The 19,752-nt window shown below is 43.3% G+C and overlaps 1 protein-coding gene and 1 long non-coding RNA gene across 2 annotated transcripts in view; one reads left to right on the plus strand and one right to left on the minus strand.

Annotated features, from left to right (window-relative positions):
- LOC126088769 (uncharacterized) overlaps positions 1 to 19,752 on the minus strand; it is a 1,027,531-nt gene that overhangs the window by 155,343 nt on the left and 852,436 nt on the right. The gene's annotated exons all lie outside the window — the stretch shown is intronic.
- LOC126088753 (fibroblast growth factor 8) overlaps positions 17,242 to 19,752 on the plus strand; it is a 170,255-nt gene continuing 167,744 nt past the window's right edge. The window contains exon 1 of the mRNA XM_049906861.1: positions 17,242 to 17,451. Within this exon, the coding sequence (XP_049762818.1) occupies positions 17,432 to 17,451 (20 nt within the window). The 5' untranslated portion in view covers positions 17,242 to 17,431. The remainder of the gene's footprint in view (positions 17,452 to 19,752) is intronic.

The raw sequence follows: 19,752 nt of genomic DNA on the forward strand, positions 1-19,752 counted from the left end.
GGTGGTTCTTACCAGCACAGCGACTGTTTCCAGAGAGTAAATGATTTGTGTACCAAGTTTGGTTGAAATCTGTTGGTAAGTTGATTAGTTGGTTGGTTTGGAGGAGGAGACCAAACAAAAAGGTCATCGGTCCCCTCGGATTAGGGGAGTATGGGGAAGGAAATAGGCCGTGGCCTCTCAAAGGAACCATCCCGGCATTTGCCTGAAACGATTTAGGGAAATCATGGAAAACCTAGATCAGGATGGCCGGACACGGTACTGAACCGTCGTCCTCCCGAATGCGAGTCCAGTGTGCTAGCCACTGCGCCACCTCGTTCGGTTTGAAATCTGTCCAGTGGTTTAGGAGGAGATGTGGAACACACATACATACATATACACGCACATACATTTTTGTAACATGTACGAAAATTTTCATGTCTGTATTTCTAGACGATTGAGTGAAGACTAAGTGGAAATACTCGACACATTCTGCTCACACACGTCTAGAGAGCACGGGAACGAAGATGGTTAGCCAATGTTTAAAAACAAATTTACTGAGTCAAGGGAAAACGACATTGCTTCAAGCCTGCTCAACACTACTATTCGCGCTGCATCGCCTGCAGTGTGTACGCTCCATTGTATCGAGTGGCTTTAGGATATCTGCTTCACATTACATCATGTCGCCTCGCATTGCACCGCATCGTGGGCAGTGTAAATTCAGCCTTAGTCGCCGCTACACAAAGCAGTCTAGTAACAAACATTTCATCTGGGTGCTCACGTTTCTTTACAAATGCAGCTTCATATATGGAGATTAAAATTAAATGTTCAAATGTGTGTGAATTCCTAAGGAACCAAACTGCTGAGGTCGTCGGTCTCTAGACCTACACACTACTTAAACTAACTTACGCTAAGAACAAGACACACACCCACGCCCGAGGGAGGACTCGGACCTCCGACGGGAGGGGCCGCCCAGTCCGTGACATGGAGCCTCACACCGCGCGGCAATAAAAATTAAAGGAGGCAGCACGAGCACAGAGAAATAATTCTATATAATGTTCCTTTGTAGAGAACGAAAAGCAAGTGCACAGAGCAGTACCGAATTTGTGATTTTACATTCAGCAGAAGGAATCGTGATCCGAAAAAACTACGAAGAAAACCATAATGGGCTCCAAAGGTGAGGGGACAGTTCAATACAGGGCTATTACAAATGATTGAAGCGATTTCATAAATTCACTGTAGCTCCATTCATTGACATATGGTCACGACACACTACAGATACGTAGAAAAAGTCATAAAGTTTTGTTCGGCTGAAGCCGCACTTCAGGTTTCTGCCGCCAGAGCGCTCGAGAGCGCAGTGAAACAAAATAGCGACAGGATCCGAGAAAGCGTATGTCGTGCTTGAAATGCACTCACATCAGTCAGTCATAACAGTGCAACGACACTTCAGGACGAACTTCAACAAAGATCCACCAACTGCTAACTCCATTCGGCGATGGTATGCGCAGTTTAAAGCTTCTGGATGCCTCTGTAAGGGGAAATCAACGGGTCGGCCTGCAGTGAGCGAAGAAACGGTTGAACGCGTGCGGGAAAGTTTCACGCGTAGCCCGCGGAAGTCGACGAATAAAGCAAGCAGGGAGCTAAACGTACCACAGCCGACGGTTTGGAAAATCTTGCGGAAAAGGCTAAAGCAGAAGCCTTACCGTCTACAATTGCTACAAGCCCTGACATCCGATGACAAAGTCAAACGCTTTGAATTTTCGGCGCGGGTGCAACAGCTCCTGGAAGAGGATGCGTTCAGTGCGAAACTTGTTTTCAGTGACGAAACAACATTTTTTCTTAATGGTGAAGTGAACAGACACTATGTGCGAATCTGGTCGGTAGAGAATCCTCACACATTCGTGCAGCAAATTCGCAATTCACCAAAAGTTAACGTGTTTTGTGCAATCTCACGGTTTAAAGCTTACAGCCCCTATTTCTTCTGCGAAAAAAACGTTACAGGACATGTGTATCTGGACATGCTGGAAAATTGGCTCATGCCACAACTGGAGACCGACAGCGCCGACTTCATCTTTCAACAGGATGATGCTCCGCCGCACTTCCATCACGATGTTCGGCATTTCTTAAACAGGAGATTGGAAAACCGATGGATCGGTCGTGGTGGAGATCACGATCAGCAATTCATGTCATGGCCTCCACGCTCTCCCAACTTAACCCCATGCGATTTCTTTCTGTGGGGTTATGTGAAAGATTCAGTGTTTAAACCTCCTCTACCAAGAAACGTGCCAGAACTGCGAGCTCACATCAACGATGCTTTCGAACTCATTGATGGGGACATGCTGCGCCGAGTGTGGGAGGAACTTGATTATCGGCTTGATGTCTGCCGAATCACTAAAGTGGCACATATCAAACATTTGTGAATGCCTAAAAAAACTTTTTGAGTTTTTGTATGTGTGTGCAAAGCATTGTGAAAATATCTCAAATAATAAAGTTATTGTAGAGCTGTGAAATCGCTTCAATCATTTGTAATAACCCTGTATATGACGATAGGGAATATCAGGAAACACCTAGGCAGTATAAGTATAGAAATATCAACTGGTAAGGAAGTATTAAAACTGGAATAACCACATGCAGGAGAGAGACCAATAAGTAATTACTGAAAAGCGAGTGAGAAGAGGTAAGCGTCTCCTGTGGACATAGACTGTAACAACAATCGTCTAAACTCATTTATTAATACGTTACATGACTACAGGAATAATACCTAGTTTTAGTAATAAAACTGCGAAATTATCTATGAACAAAATTACAACCGGCTCCGGTTTTAGAAAGAGGTTCGTTCTAGGACTACTTACTTCGCCAGCTTTCAAGGTTCTGGAAGCATATTATGATGCTCAAATTTCGCGGTTGGATGTCACGGAATTCCATAACATTTTCAGTTGACATAAATACAGAATAAGAAACGGGACCGAAGCTCATTTGCGTTGAATGGAAATGGCTAAATGACTTTCACAATATGCACGAATTCCTTCATACGTTGCATCCCCGAGTCCCGAGGATCCAAACTGCGCTTGTGCACTCGAGGAAAACCACATTACGAGCGTTAACACGTTACAACAAGTGTTCCATATGGCTACCGTTCACGTTCCGAATTTACTGACAATCAGGTAAAATGCTTTCCGAAAGTTCATCGACGCTATCAACTGGGCTAGAATACACCAAAGCATTTAAATATTCAAAGCCTTTAAAAATTGCAATGGTTTCATGTCTTAGGAATTGGGGGGTCATGGTACTGGCGATCCACTACCACTCGAAGATTCGTACCACGAATTCGAGGACAGCCACTTGAACATGTACCGGTCAACCATCATGCATATACCAAATACGCATACTTTGTCCATAAGGACCAGCATCCAAATGCAGCATTACACAGTAATGCAAACGACGTGTCGCGAAAACCATTTGTTTCCAGGTCTATGATTATCTGGATTATTTGTTTGTTTCATTGTCCTCTATTCGCCTCGTTCGTTTGTACCTTTGTCTTCTTACTCCTGGCACTAATCACATATCTTTACGGCGTCAGCTCGTTAATTATTGGATTTGGCAATGTGAGTGGTAGAGGGTGGCCCTATGTCCCTCCTGTCGCCACCCTTCACCCCTCTCCCCCGAATCCCTTGTGTCGGAATTTGTGTATCCCATCACTCTGCGTCTAGTGTTATCCCATGTGAAAGTGTGCGATAGTTTTTTTAAGAGTTTCCGAATTTTGTAACTCAGGTAGGACGTGGATACCATCCCTGTATTCACCTAGTCGGATGATAGAAACACCTAAAGACCACATGCAGGTTGACCGACACACCTGTCATCTTAGTTAATCCACCGGGCGTGTTCGACCGGGGTCGGCGCGCCTTCCCCAATTTAGAGAGCGGCTTGCCAACGCGCGCGACTGTCCGGACAGGAATGGTTCAAATGGCTCTGAGCACTATGGGACTTAACAGCTGAGGTCACCAGTCCCCTTGAACTTAGAACTACTTGAACCTAACTAACCTAAGGACATCACACACATCCATACCCAAGGCAGGATTCGAACCTGCGACCGTAGCGGTCGCGCGGTCCGAGACTGAAGCGCCTAGAACCGCTCGGCGATACCGGCCGGCTTTGCACTATCACAATGCGAAATTCACATGAGGTTTATCGTAGGTAGGAGATTACAGTGAATAGTTTGGAGATCTGGAAAAGTAGCCAAAACTAGGTAGCCAAAAGCATAGCGACTCCCTGTTCTTACTTTTATGAAATCCTTCTCTCCAGCATAGACCTGCCAATTTCCAGGAGGGGGGGGGGGGAGGGAGAGAGAGAGGCGAAAGCTAGGGGATTGCGCAGAGGGTCAGGGGTTAATTAGTTTATAGATTTAATTAACAGATCAATCAGAGTGGGAGGGGGCTATTCCAATAACTCGGACCTGGAAGTGTACTTGTATCAGCGAGGGGATGGGGGTGGGTTGGAGTTTTCCAGACAGGTGGGGGGGGGAGGAGAGGGAGGGGAAGGGGTGGTAGGATTTCTCAGAAGGACGGTTTAGCCCCAGGAGGTCATAACTCAACCTGCAGGTAGTCATAATCCCCTTAGCAGAATAATAGGTTAAGGTCCTGTCATTCAAAAAAGAACAATAGGTTAAAGTTTGCCATTGAGCTGAACAATAGGTTTGCCTCTGAAAGTATGCTTTCTCCTGATCTAGGCGATCCACACAAACAAACTGCACCAACACCACCGGTGCCCTACTACTAACATTGTAATTCGTCAACAATTTTACTGCAGTAAATTGTAGTCTGTTGATTGCAACTAGATTAAACATATTATGAAAAATGGCTCTGAATCATATTATGTAGTAGATTCTTTAGAAAAATGAGTTCCTAGTAGCGAAAGCGGTGACTCTGTCATTGCTGTTACGTTGGTGATGCCAGAGAGAAGATGAGATATTCCTGCGGCGATGCAACGGCAGCCGCTATGCCGCGCTATCAGTCAGTGTTTGCATTACCCGCTGCCGAGGTAGTTAACCTCACATGAAGATTACGTGTGTTACTCTACATGTCATTTCATCAAGGCGCGTTTAGCAAAATCTCATTCTGTATAGTGATCAGAAGATAAGAAAGACAATGTTTTGTTCAGAAAATAAGGTACACATTCTACAAATACAGTATACTGCGACAAGTTTCGCATATATACTTTCCATAGGACCATTTAAATATCAAAAACATGACTACCAATATGATGTAGGTGAAATATGAATCACCTGTCGGTTGGCAGTTAAACTGATTGAGTGTCTTATAGAACAGTATCTGAAAGCTGAATCTAAGGACAGATATTAATTTCGTATTTACAAGAGAACTGCCTTAATACCACACACGCATGTACATATGCTGGTGGTTTGAATAACGCTTTCATTTTTAGCACTCAGCAGATGGAAAAAATTTAATTTCAGCGACAGATATTTGCTGCTGTTTATTAGTGATTACATTCTCAATCAGATTTACAATGACTCGACAGTTGTCATTAATGTCAAACTGTGAAGAAACGGTATCTACATTATTCCGTGATTTATTCAGTTTTCAAATTTATACTGACTTTTTGATCACCCGGTACCTATGTTACGCCCACTCCTCACCGAAAAATGCTGCAGAGATATTTGCAGATGAAAAATGCTTCCAGAATTAAACGATTAATTGAAAATGTGTAGTAAGTTAGACGAAAAAGTATAATAAGTATTTATTATCGCACACACTGGCGGTCGTTGCGAATAACAATGAACTGTGTAGATTATGAAGCTCGCCTGTATTCTACATCATCATATTATACTAATTCATAGTTCGGAAATGAAGAGAAGTGCAATTAAAAGACAGGGCAAAAAAGTACATAAGGTCCAGTAGGCAATCAGATCTTAGTTAACAAACGAAAAAAAAGATTATTTTTCTGGTTTATATAGTGGTGAAAATAATGCTTGATTACGAAGTCACGTGAAAGTGATTGGTTTCCTAGAAATCCTGAGCACTTAAAATCTTGAATGTACTCCATTGTGAGAAATATTTTTATTATTACTGTTCTTGACGTCATTAGTGTAATTGGAATCATGGGGAAGAATATGGATATTACTACCAATTATGATGGTTATGCGTACGGAACGAGACCAACGAGAACAAGTGTATTTGGTGCGCCAAACTGCACACTGATAAATTTGTTAACCATACTCTGATACTATGAAATACCTAATTTTTTACAGATGACACCAGGAAGAATTAGTGAATTCCTCGACATGGTCAGGCTATGAACTGAAAAAAATTGCTTTTACAAGAAAAGCAGTGATTGTTGAATAGAGGTCGATAACCACATTAAAATGGTAAGCAACAGCGGAAGTGTGCAAATGGGCGTGCAACAGGAATGAGCAAGGAGTCGCCGCGGCTGCTGCGGGCGGGAGGGGACAAGAGGCAGGGCGCCTTCCCCGCTTCCACCTCCAGCAAACTGGCATTCTTCTGAGCTACGAACACTGCACACGCGCGCACAATAGAGCAAAGTGGCCGAGAGTCTGGTCGATCAGATTGGTCGGAAAGTCTGGCAGCCCGAGTAAGTCGGCCGCCCGGACACAGTAAACGCTGCGCAGAAGCAAACGCGTTTCTGCCATTGTGCGTATGATACCAAAATGGAACAGTTCGCTCTCATATTTGTATCTTCTAGGCTGTGTGATTTCTGGAATGTTTTCGTTTTCGCTTACTTACTTTTGCGTGGCGAGTGTTTTGAGTGTGTGCAAGCAATAGCGAGTTGTGCTTTTGTCGGGTGTAACACAATCACAACGCTAAAGGAACGGAAATAGTGCTTCATGTTTTCTCCCGATGCAAATCTGCAAAAGATATGGCTGTCGAAATGCTGTAGCAAAGACTCTGTGGATGTTGCAAATACTAGAATATGCTCTCGTCTTTTCAAAGAAACTGATAATGTTAGAGACTTGTGTTTGGAAATGCTAACTTTACCGCGCAAACCATTTCTCGAGAGTGATGCATTTCTATCGTGTAATTTGTCCCGTAGTAGTAGCGCCAGTGATAGCACACCACGTGAAACACGAAAAGGGGAACAACTTTTCAGCAGTTTGAGATCCATAGGAGAAGCATAGAGACTTAAGAACACCTTCCACCACAGAAGAGGAGTGCTGATTTGGAAATTTGTGATAAGCTCCTATGAGACGTCCTCGGTCCCTAGGCTTACACACTACTTAATCTAACTTACGCTAAGGACAACACACACACCCATGCCCGAGAGAGAACACGAACACGGGGCTAGCCGCGCAGACCGTGACTAAGGGCCTGAGAGGAGTGCTGATAAATGTACACTTATAGATGAAGTTGTTTGTAATGATTCAGGTAAAACCAATTTACAGATTTCCGTGCTGGCATTAGAGAGGAGAAACGCTCATCTAAAAAAACATTTGCATGAAACTGCGAATACGTAATAAGTCAGTTGTCATCAACGAAATGACTTTCGCACGATGAAGAAAATAATAAAAATGCCCTTGTGTTTCGTGAAATTAATCGAATACTGGGCAAAATATTTTCATCCAATCAAGTCAGAAAATTGTTATGGGTGTCAAAATGGTTCGACAGGTCGAAGCGGACATTTGCAAAATGATTACCTTGCGTGCGTTTCGCAAAAAAGTTAAATCTTTCTCGGGGAAAAACTCAGAGATCCCCTACCTGTAGCATCAAAATTCCTTTCTTGGATAAAATGCAATTTCATTTGACACCCAGATATTTTGAGGGATGTTTTAATAGATTAGCTAATTGAGTTGCTTCCTACAAATCAGGCACTTGTATAATTTCTAGAGCGGAGACGACGGCGTCCACTTATTAGTTGAAGTTCTTTTAAACTTGTGACGAATGAAAATGAAAATGAGCGTTATATAGATCTTGTTTACCCGGGAAAATTTTCTAACAGTCAACCTAGAAAATTGCATTCTCATTTCGGCCGTTTACTTTGATTACAGACTATACTTAACGCATTTTTTGTATGTTTTGATTCGACAGATGCTTTTTTTTAATTCATCAGTGTCTGTTCAAAAGCTGGACAAGTTACAGGATGTAGCAGAAACATTGTAGCAACAGCCGCGCGGGATTAGCCGAGCGGTTTGAGGCGCTGCAGTCATGGACTGTGCGGCTAGTCCCGGCGGAGATCCTCCCTCGGGCATGGGTGTGTGTGTTTGTCCTTAGGATAATTTAGATTAAGTATTGTGTAAGTTTAGGGACTGATGACCTTAGCAGTTAGGTCCCATAAGATTTCACACACATTTGAGCATTGTAGCAACAGCTGAATAGCAATGCACATTTCAATAGTTCAGTAGAAACTGAAAAATATCACAAATATACAGCGCTGTTCTAGAGGCAGACGCGGTTCCTTAGTGATGTCACTGCGTCAGCCAATAGCAGTACAAAACGCTTATTGCCCAACTTACATTTTTTACCGACTATCCTACAGACGGCATGAAATTAAGAGCCAAAGCGTTGAAATACAAAACTGGGTCCTACAAACCATGCCTTCTTTAGATGCCCGTATAATCGAATGTTCTACATGGACTCATTCTCTTATCTGTAGTTAAGTCTCATAGTGCTTAGAGCCATTTTAACCATTTGAATCTTATCCGTAGTATCTACTTTAGAAAAATCAAAATCCGAGACCCGATGTTCTTTTAAACCACGGAGACCACAGACACTTTGTACCAGAAACGAAAACCTCAGAATAGTAAACCAAGGAAAAGAATAAGCTATTGTTCGACACTGGGAACAATAAAATGCTTGACCAAAGACGGTTCCTAAAAAAATTGTTTCAGTCAATAATATTAGGGAAAAAACGTACAATGTGTTGAATCTTAGCTATAAACGCGCGATTTAGTTATAATGTGACTATCATCTTTTTATTTGTTAGCTGTTTATGTTAATGGAGTTAGTTGCTGATCATTCCCTATAATTTACGGTCTTCGAGGTTCCTGGGGTCCGAAGGTACACTGACATCTGTCACCAACCTGTAGGCGGCATTAATACCTTCCACCCCGACAAGACTACATAGGTTTTACGTGAATTTGGGAGTAGCAACCTGTCACTGCTTATGTACTAAGTGACTTGGTCAAAGAAGTTATTATTACCGTCTGCTTGGGTCTTTTTCGTCCTCTCCCTCTGATATTGGTTGTTGTGCCTTGGGTCTCTTGTCGCGCATAATGATATGTGCCACCACATAACAAATATAAATGTAAAAAGCAAAAACACAAATCTCTATAGTTAAAAATGCAAATGTAAGTTTGTTCGAAATCGTTTATCTCCGAAAGTTCTTGAACGCCTGCTTTGAAACTTTGACAGAACGTCGCATTCTAATACAGGCGCGTTTCCAGGTGCCATACATATCACCTTCCGTGTTAACTGTACCGTGCACGTGGTAGCTGCTGATTTTCAGAGAAGGTCCTGTCTCTGCGCCTTGTTTATCTTCCTTACAAATTGGATTAAATGTGAGTACTGTTACGTTTTCTGGTATTTTTGTTTGTGGTACATGTGCATCTTCCAGACGTGGTAAGGCAAGGCCGGTTAATTACGTGACCTGCCTTTTTGTTTGTCGATTTCTCTTTTTGCTCCCACCTCGCCCACTTGTGAAGTTTCATGATCTCATTTGAGGTCTGCCCTATCCATTTTACATAAAAAATATTTTTACTAAATATACTTAAAGTTTGTCTTTCATGTTTCACATTTTTCTTTTGAAAGTGGAAGATAAAATTGTAACTACATTATTTTAAGGTTCATTATAACGAGTTTAATTAAACTGATTATTTTTACAGCTGTCAAATGGCTCTTTACGATGGCGGTTTCTTGAAAATAATTTCTTCAAATAAGTAAACACAAATTAGGCAGGGATACCATCTTACCTAATATCTCACTCACTCCATCGACATTCGCGTGTTTCCTCTACTGTAATGTGTATAAAGTGCTCTACTAACAAACATTAAAACATACACGTAAACTGAAAAGCTTTTGATTTGTTATTTGTTTCAAACATTGATTAAAACACTTTGATGAAAACATATTTTTATAGAGAGACTGTGAAACACTTATTTAAGATTTGAAAACACTTTGCCTTAAACACTCCAACCCTAAGTAGGCCCTAGTATTCATGTTTATATCCATCGGACAGACCGACAGAAATGTTCCTGAAAATAGCAGGCCTAACTGTATCAACAGATCGCTAAAAATGGACCTTTCAGTGATATAGACTGATTTCACTGAACCTTGCTATTCATATGAAAGACAACATTGTTTGTACCGTCTTCCGAATCTTATCGTTACGTACCTTCTTAATTTCTAAATTTATATGGTCACTAACAGAATTCTTGTCAGTGAACTTGAGCTCAGCTTCCTTTCACAAAAGATTAATCTCTTTCTGCGACGTTTGTTTCGACTTCTCAGCAGGCCAATTAACACACATTAAAAGTTTTGGTTGGTTGGTTAATTCGCGGGGACCAAACGGCGAGGTCATCGGGTCAGGGAAGGGTGGGGAAGGAAGTCACCCGTGCCCTTTCACAGGAATCCCATCATGTACCTGCAGCGATTTAGGGAAATCACGGAAAACCTAAATCATGATGGCCGGACGCAGGTTATAACGGTCGTCCTCCCGAAAAAAAGATACAAATTCATTTTAAACACAATAAAATACTTTAAATAAATAGTTTTAGCTTCGTTAAAAGTTGCGCTGAGAAGTATCTATTTTTATTCCTTGATGGTGACTAGTTTCGGAAACTGTATCCATTTTCAAACTAGTCACCACATAGAAATAAAAAATAGATATTTCTCAAAGCAACTTATGACGAAGCTACAACCATTTATTTTCATTGTAAGACAAGTTGCAGACCTATTTTTCAACTGCAGCATACTAAAGTCCGTCGACAATAACAGACATTTGTGAGTTGCAGATTATCATGACACTTCGTCGACTGACATGCGTGAATTCGGCCGCGCTGGGAGGGATCTTAAATGAAATCTGGCACTTCTGCGGTACGCCTTTCAGATAGAAGAATCCCGGGCATACGCACTTATAACGCATTAGGTTCAAATCACAGTCTGCTAGAGACTGATGCGTACTTTAATATTGTCTGTGCTCGGGATTAATTTTATAAAACAAAATATTATCTTTTGTAATAATGGGAGTTTTTTGAATTAAGAACTTAATGTGAGATTTTAATTGTCTTCCCTCTTTAAATGAGAACTGGTGAGGTTTTGACGGACTCAGTTCCACCATTTTGAGCTCATGTTATTAATAGACGTGCCCTAAATCAGTAATCGAACATACCTTTGCTAACTTGGTAATAGGACCTAGGCTGATCACATTTAATGGCATTCGACTTCAGTTGTTCGTATCATTCCTTCATAGGCTGACCAACGGTTACATCACATGGGAACAGTATTCACGATGAACGTCGGATACATGCAAATGCGGAAAGGACATTTGATATTTTAATATGAAAAGCAATTTCGTCGACACTTCGAAAACGCTGCTGCAAGAAAAAGCAAATAATGACGGAATATACACAAGAGATAGACACTGTTCTTATGTAAGGGACGTTAAACAAGCCAAAGCAAAGCAGAGAACAGAGAGTGCTGACTATCGTCGACTAAGAAAATATGACGTTATTGAAGTTGACGGTAAAGAAAACCTTATTGTACCAGTGACAGGAGACACATCGCTATTTTGTACTATGTCTATATAATAGAAATATTCGAAATACTGCACGCTACTCACTTGGAAACAGGACACGGAGGACGCACACGGATGGAAAAAGAACTGTAGTTCAAGTAAAAAAGTGTCACCAAAAAGGTCATTGCTTTCTATCTTCTCTTATACAAAGCTTGTCAGACTAAACTGTCTAATTCAAAGAAATGTTTAGTGTCCAAACCTCTAATATTTAAAGAATTTAATTCAAGATGCCAGGTGGCTCTGATAGACATGCAAAGTAGCCCTGAAGGGGAGTACAAGTTCATACTCAATTACCAAGATCATTGAACCAAGTTTATATTATTGCGACCACTGCAAAGCAAATGAGCAGAAGAAGCTGCTTACCATTTGCATGACATCTTTACCACTGTAAAAGTTCCAAGTGTGCTACAGTCAGATAAGGGTAGAGAGTTTTTGAACTAAGTTATGAATGAGCTAAATAACAAGTGGCCTGCACTGAAATTGGTACATGGAAGACCCAGACATGGCCAAAGCCAAGGTTCCATCGAATGGACCGACCAGGATGTACAGAGTATGATAATGATACGGGTGCATACAAATAACTCAGCACATTAGGCTGGCAAGTGAGAGTCTTCGATTCATCCAATTCATGCAAAAACCGTTCTTTTCATCAAGGAATTCAGCTGTTGGTATAGGAGACAATGTTTGGCTGTAAAGCAAAAGTGGGGCTGAGTATTTCAGATCCGCCTAAAGAAATTATTGATAACATAGTGATAGAGGAAGACCTTGAGAAAGTCGAACAAGAAATGGAGGATGCTATTAATGTAGGGACTACAACCAACAATGACACTGCCTACTTGGGGGGCAATATATAATGGGGAGACATTGTTACAAAAATCTCAAAATGTGCCTTCCAGATTTACTTCAAATTTTTACATGTTGCTGTAATAATCATGTAGACACATATAGACTAAATACTTTTTTAATATATATACAGGGTGGAGAAAAGTTGTGTCACTATGGACAGCTTATGTCAGCAGGAACCAAAATTAATAAAGTTCTGTAGGTCGACAACGCACCATTTTTAAACTACGGAATCTTGGGGCCACGCGCTCCGATTGGCCATGTGTTTGCCCTGTTGCCGTTCGTCGGTTGACGGGCAGCGCTATGGTTGCCGGTTCACACATAAACGTCACTCGCCCCGTCACTGGTCCAACGTAATACGGACGCACACACGCACTTTGCAATCTTCGGCAGGCAAAGTATTCGCGGTCATCCGTTATCCAGAGCATCCGGCAACTGGACAATTCCGCCGCCACTCGGAGCGCGTGGCGCCATGTTTCCGTAGTTTAAAAATTGTGCGTTGTCGACCTACAGAACATTGGTATTCTTAGTTCCTATTGGCATCAGCTAGTTATGGTTTATTGGTTTATGATTAGAATACTACTACAGAATCTGAATTTGCAGTAACAATAAACAAGGCTGAGCTGAAGGTCAGAGATAGCGGGAAGAGCAAGCAGATGGACAGACGGGTGGAAGTAATGGACACAGACGGGAAGAAGGAGATGGATGAAGAGAGGGGGCTGGAGGAGATGGAGAGAGAGGAGGGAGGAGAAGATGAACAGAGAAAGGGGGGAGGAGGTAATGGAGGGAGAGAGGGGGTGAAGGATGGAGATGGAGAGAGTGAGGAGGACAAAATCAACAGAGACACGAGAAGAAGGGCCGGCCGGAGTGGCCATGCGGTTCTAGGCGCTACAGTCTGGAGCCGAGCGACCGCTACGGTCGCAGGTTCGAATCCTGCCTCGGGCATGGATGTGTGTAATGTCCTTAGGTTAGTTAGGTTTAATTAGTTCTAAGTTCTAGGTGACTGATGACCTCAGAAGTTAAGTCGCATAGTGCTCAGAGCCATTTGAACCATTTGAACGAGAAGAAGGTGATAGACTGATAGAGGGTAAGGAGGGGATGGACCAAGAAGAGGAGAGGGAGATGGACAGAGAGGAGAGAAGGAAATTACGACGTACAGTGTATCCAGTTCCCATACATATTAACATATTAGAAACATGTCCTCTCTCCTTTTTTCATTTAAGCAGACTGACCCACAGCAAAGCGTAGCCAGGAGCGCCTAGTTAGAAATAGAAATCTTCATGAATAGTGCTGTGGCTGCTCGTGTGCTCAAGTGTTGCTTATAAGTTCGGCTACTGGTGATGCAAGCGATCCAGTCTACTTGTAACTTAGTAGCTGTTCAACTGACGTGACTGGAGTTCACGGACATGTTATAACAACAACATTAAATATAAATGGGATATTTTGTGACGTCATACATGCCGTTGCGCTGAATATAAGACTTGTTATTTATTTCTAATTTCTGCTACCAGTCACAAAGTGAATTGTTTTCTAAGCGTTTTAGTCAGAATGCTCAAAAGCGTGAAAGGTTGCATATTCCTTCGCAGGTATTTCACCTCCATGGATGCAGCTACACGCTCCACAATAGAAAATCTATGTCTTATCTACACACATCAAAAAAGTTATGCAATACCTCGTTTCCGAGAGTTCCGGAATCTGTACAGAAGATTGGAATAGAGATCAACATAAACATCATTTCTGCCCTTTTTATTGCTCATCAAAACCACACATTGCATGTTGTACTACCATACAGCGAGACCTTCAGAGGTGGTGGTCCAAACTGCTGCACACAACGGTACATCTAACACCCAGTAGAACGTCCTCTTGCATTGGTGCATGCCTGTATTCGTCGTGGTATAGTATCCAGAAGTCATCAAGGCACTGTTTGTTGGTCCAGATTATCCCAGTCCTCAACGGCGATTCGGCGTAGATCTGTCAGAGTGGTTGATGGGTCGCGTCGTCAATAAACAGCCCTTTTCAGTCTATCCCAGGCATGTTCGATAGCGTTCATGTCTGGAGAACATGCTGGCCACTCTAGTCGAGCGATGTCGTTATTCGGAAGGAAGCTATTAACAAGATGTGCACGATGGGGTAGCGAATTGTCCATGAAGACGAATGCCTCGCCAATATGCTGCCGATATGCTTGCACTATCAGTCGGAGAATGGCATTCACGTATCGTACAGCCGTTGCGACGCCTTCAGTGACCACAAGCGGCATACGTCGCCTCCACGTTAAAGCCACCCCAAATCTGCAGGGAACCTCCACCTTGCTGCACTCGCTGGACAGTGTGTCTAAGGCGTTCAGCCTAACCGAATTGCCTCCAAATAAGTCTCCGATGATTGTCTGGTTGAAAGCATATGCGACACTCATCGGTGAAGAGAACGTGGTGCCAATCCTGAGCGATCCGTTCGGCATGTTGTTGTGCCCATCTGTAGTGCGCTGCATGGTGTTGTGGTTGCAAAGATGAACCTCGCCATGGACGTCGGGAGTAAAGCTGCGCATCATGCAGCCTATTGCGCATAGTTTGTGTCGCAACACGACGTCCTGTGGCTGCACGAAAAGCATTATTCAACATGGTGGCGTTGCTGTCAGGGTTCCTCAGAGCCATAATCCGTAGGTAGCGGTCATCCATTGCACTAGTAGTCCTTGGGCGGCCAGAGCCATCCATTGCAGTAGTAGCCCTTGAGCGGCCAGAGCGAGGCATGTCATCGACAGTTCCTGTCTTTCTGTATCTCCTCTATGTCCAAACGACATCCCTTTGTTTCACTCCGAGACGCTTGGACACTTCCCTTGTTGAGAGCCCTTCCTTGCACAAAGTAACAATGCAGACGCCATCGAACGGCGGTATTGACCGTCTAGGCATGGTTGAACTACAGACAGCACGAGCCGTGTACCTCCTTCCTGCTGGAATGACTGGAGCTGATCGGCTGTCGGACCCCCTCCGTCTAATAGGTGCTGCTTATGCATGGTTGGCCGGCCGGAGTGGCCGAGCGGTTCTAGGCGCTACAGTCTGGAACCGCGCGACCACTGCGGTCGCAGGTTCGAATCCTGCATCGGGCATGGATGTGTGTGATGTCCTTAGGTTAGTTAGGTTTAGGTAGTTCTAAGTTCTAGGGGACTGATGACCACAGCAGTTAAGTCCCATAGTGCTCAGAGCCATTTGAACCATTTTTTATGCATGGTTGTTTACATCTTTGGGCGCGTTTAGTGACAGCTCTGAACAATCAGAGGGACTGTGTCTGTGATACAATATCCACAGTTCTGGAAACCGGGGTGATGTAAAAAAATTTTTTTTATGTCCATATATTTCGTGCCGCGCGGTGTAGGGCGCCTTGCCACGGTTCGCGCCGCTCCTCCCTGTCAGAGGTTCGAGTCCTCCCTCGGGCATGGGTGTGTGTGTGTCTTGTCCTTAGCGTAAGTTAGTTTAAGTTAGATGAAGTACAGTTTAAGCCTATTGACCGATGACATCAGCAGTTTGGTCCCATACGAACTTACCACAAATTTCCAAAAACTACAATTCGCACTTTGTCCTTCATAATTAAAATTATCTAAACTAACATCAATCTTCTTTCTGAATCTTGTTAAGCTTACAATGATTTATCGTTTTCATGTCATGGTGTGCTAGTGGCTTTTCTTCTTGGACAATACGGCGTGTGGACAATGAAAAGACTAATGTTTTACGCGCGGCCTTATTAGGATCATTAGAATCAGCTTACAAACTCGGACAGAACAAGTGTGGGGTAAGAATCGGCGGCCGGCCGAAATGTCCGAGCGGTTCTAGGCGCTGCAGCCTGGAGCCGCGCGACTGCTACGGTCGCAGGTTCGAATCCTGCCTCGGGCATAGATGTGTGTGATGTCCTTAGGTTAGTTAGGTTTAAGTAGTTCTAAGCTCTAGGGGACTGATGACCTCAGAAGTTGAGTCCCATAGTGCTCAGAGCCATTTGAACCATTTTTGAAGAATCGGCCGTGACCTTTACAAAGTAACCATCGCGGCATTTGCCTTAATCGAATTACGGAAGCCTCGGAGTACGAGCGCCATCGCCCTATCTGTGGACTAAAGCAATATTTTGAATGGAGAACAGCGTATAAATTCGTAAAATACTGTCAACATCTACGGCGTGCACGCATCTGAATAATTAATTTATTACAGTCATAACTGTTCTGAAACAAGAAGTGAGCTACAGCAGAACAGCTGGACCACGAATAAACGCTGAACGCTAATTACAAACAATACTTTTAATGTTGTGAGCGCATAAGTTGTATTTTGAAAGTAGCAGCCCAATTTTTAAGAATTTGAAATATTTCATCCAAAAAGTGCTTGGCTAATATGTTTTGTTATTTTTAATTTTATTCCCTATGTTTATGCAGAACTTCTCATCGAGTTGCAATACCACTGATTTCACGTAATGTAACATGGAAAGAGCCGCAGAAAAGAAAATGCCTGTGTGAGGTGGAGGTGGAGCGCGGGCAGTGACACACATGCGGACGAGGAAGCGCGTAGCGTGCGTACCTGACGTGTGGCGTGCGGCTGGCGCTCGCGCGCGCGCTCTGTCGGCGGAGCGGGCAGGCGCGCGTTATCAGAGGCGGTCGCGCAGAGGTGCGCCTCAGTGGCTCACAGACTGGCGCGCCGAGTGGAAGGCGGTCAGTGACGGTGGTTCCGCGGCCCTCGCGCAGTCCGTCTCGCTAACAATCCACATGCGACTGGTGATGTGCGTGCGTCGCGCCGCGGCCTGACAACGTGTCGAGGATCATGGTGTTGGCTTCAGTGGTTGCTGCTAACTACAGTGGCACCACACGCGACTGACGTGCTGGATGCTACTCACTGTGCACACGTGAGTATCCGCACCTGTCCCGCCGGAGATCCGTATCGATTCTGAAGTTTGTGTTTCTTCCATTTTGCTTTCCACCAAGGGCGGTCAATGTCGCATGTAACCTTCGAAGAACTTGCCTGCAACATTGAGTTTGAAAAGGTGATTTAGGTACACTGCCGTCTCCAACTGAAAGTGTCTGTGTGACGTTGGTACCATTTACGTCGTTGTAGTTACAAGTTTATTTACTACTGAATCTGACGAGGTTTAAAAAATTGCTTCATGTTGTTTATTTAATTTTTCCCGTAAGTGACTGGAGTACTGAGTTTCGATACAGTGCACGTAGGTCAGATTGTTTGAACGTTTTGGAACCCGCAGTGTTTTCACAGAAGGTTATCATATGTCTCCAATGCTACTATTTCAGTATATTGTTCTCATCGTTAAACTTTAGCTATTTGTTGTTGCCACTTGTATGTGAGTTACACGGTTGATGGATGAAGACACAAAATATGACACATGCCATACTTCGTGCGGCGAAGTCTTCACATATTCAAGAAGGCTCTTGGGAACAGCAAGTGCACCAGAAGGCTCAGTTCGTGGAGAAGGAACGGCAATTGTGGATGTGAATGTAATTTTACTCTGTGAGCGTTCTTGTGTGTGTGTGTGTGTGTGCGTGTGTGTGTGCGTGCGAGCAAGAGACAGGGACAGAGAGAGAGGAGGGGGGATAGTGGGTGGGCCAATTAAGTAGTGCAATTACGGCGGATCTGAAACATGGGCGGAATGGAGTAAGGGACCCGGAAGACAAAACTGCGTAGTTTGGCGATGTCTCTCACGTAGCAGCAGCATTGCGTCGTCGCGCATGTCTGCTGTATCGCTGAACAGCAATCATGTGCCACGAAAGGCGCCAATGTTCTTTGCCTGTGACAGGATGCACCAGTAGCGTACTTCTTTATGAGTGAAAGAAAAATATCCAACACTGAATTACCTTGGACTACAATAATTCAGGTCATTGTTGCCGGCATCGAAAGGTGAAGGAGGTACGGCGTACAAGCCTGTTAAATATGTACAGTACTTTGGTTATGTTGTTAAATCAATTTGTTTCCCATATTGGCGAAGGATTTGGTTTGTACGTCTAAGAAATAGATGCCATTCCTTACATCTATTTCACCGATTAAACTTCAACTCTTACTAATATGAGGTGCAAAATTTTTTATGGTATATCATTTCAGTGGCCTCGACAATATACACCTCTTTATTTCCATTTAAACTGAATAATGAAGTAATGTCTTAACACAAACTATGCGAGCAGTGTTTTAAAAATGCGCTATACGCGGTTTTGAAGCTGAACAATGGAACATACAACGGCATTGCTCGCGCTTCAACAAAGCGAGGCGGCGCCACAAGCGGAATGTTTTGAAGCCAAGTTGCCAGCCAGCAGTGGGAGTGCGCTTTGCACAAGTAATTACAGTTGCTTAGAGGAGTTAACATTAATTAGCACGAACATGCCTCTCACCTGTTACCTTTGAGAAACACACCGTCAAGCGGCCAGCCATTCAGATAAAGAAAGAAGGAAATCGGTCATCTGCCAGGTACTGGTCATGGCTCGGTACTGCCAGACATTTGGTCGTACGACCCTCATTACCGAATGGTGTGTGAATTCCTAAGGGACCAAACTTCTGAGGTCATTGGTCCCTAGACATGCACACTACTTAAACTATCTCATGCTAAGAACAATACACACCCATGGCCTAGGGAGGACTCGAACCTCCGGCGGGAGGGGACATTAACGAGTGAGCAAGTTTTGCAAATATGTGAAGTGCGAGATGAGCTGTCAACCGATTGATTATCGTCAAATATGGTGTGTATTCATAAATTTCCAGTTCTTTTTTACTGAGCTCGATTTGTTTGAACAATGTACCCAATCTTCACCGTAAAAGGGGTTCCTTGAACAGTTCACTCCTTGCTACCTGATATAGTCGCATCCCTATTATTATAATTTGGACTGGTAGTGGAGTGGGTGAGGGGCTCATTTTATCAACTTTCTCGAAAGCGAGACATGGCGGATTGTAGGAGGTCGAACCCTATCAACGTCTTCTGCTACATAGACCAAGTTACGTATTTACTGTCCGTCGTCCTGCCGATGTAAATTATTTCCCAACAGTCTTAAATGATGCATAAATACTTTTCGTAGAAGAGCCATGGCAATGAATACACATGTGGGAAGAAAGGTTTTAAGATATACTTCTATAGCCCCATCGATATGAGGTAAATTTAATGTACGTAGCTTCATTTAAATTAGTAATGTAAACCAAGTGTCATTTCCAG

The sequence above is a fragment of the Schistocerca cancellata genome, chromosome 1, assembly GCF_023864275.1.
Source record: "Schistocerca cancellata isolate TAMUIC-IGC-003103 chromosome 1, iqSchCanc2.1, whole genome shotgun sequence".
NCBI lineage: Eukaryota > Metazoa > Arthropoda > Insecta > Orthoptera > Acrididae > Schistocerca > Schistocerca cancellata.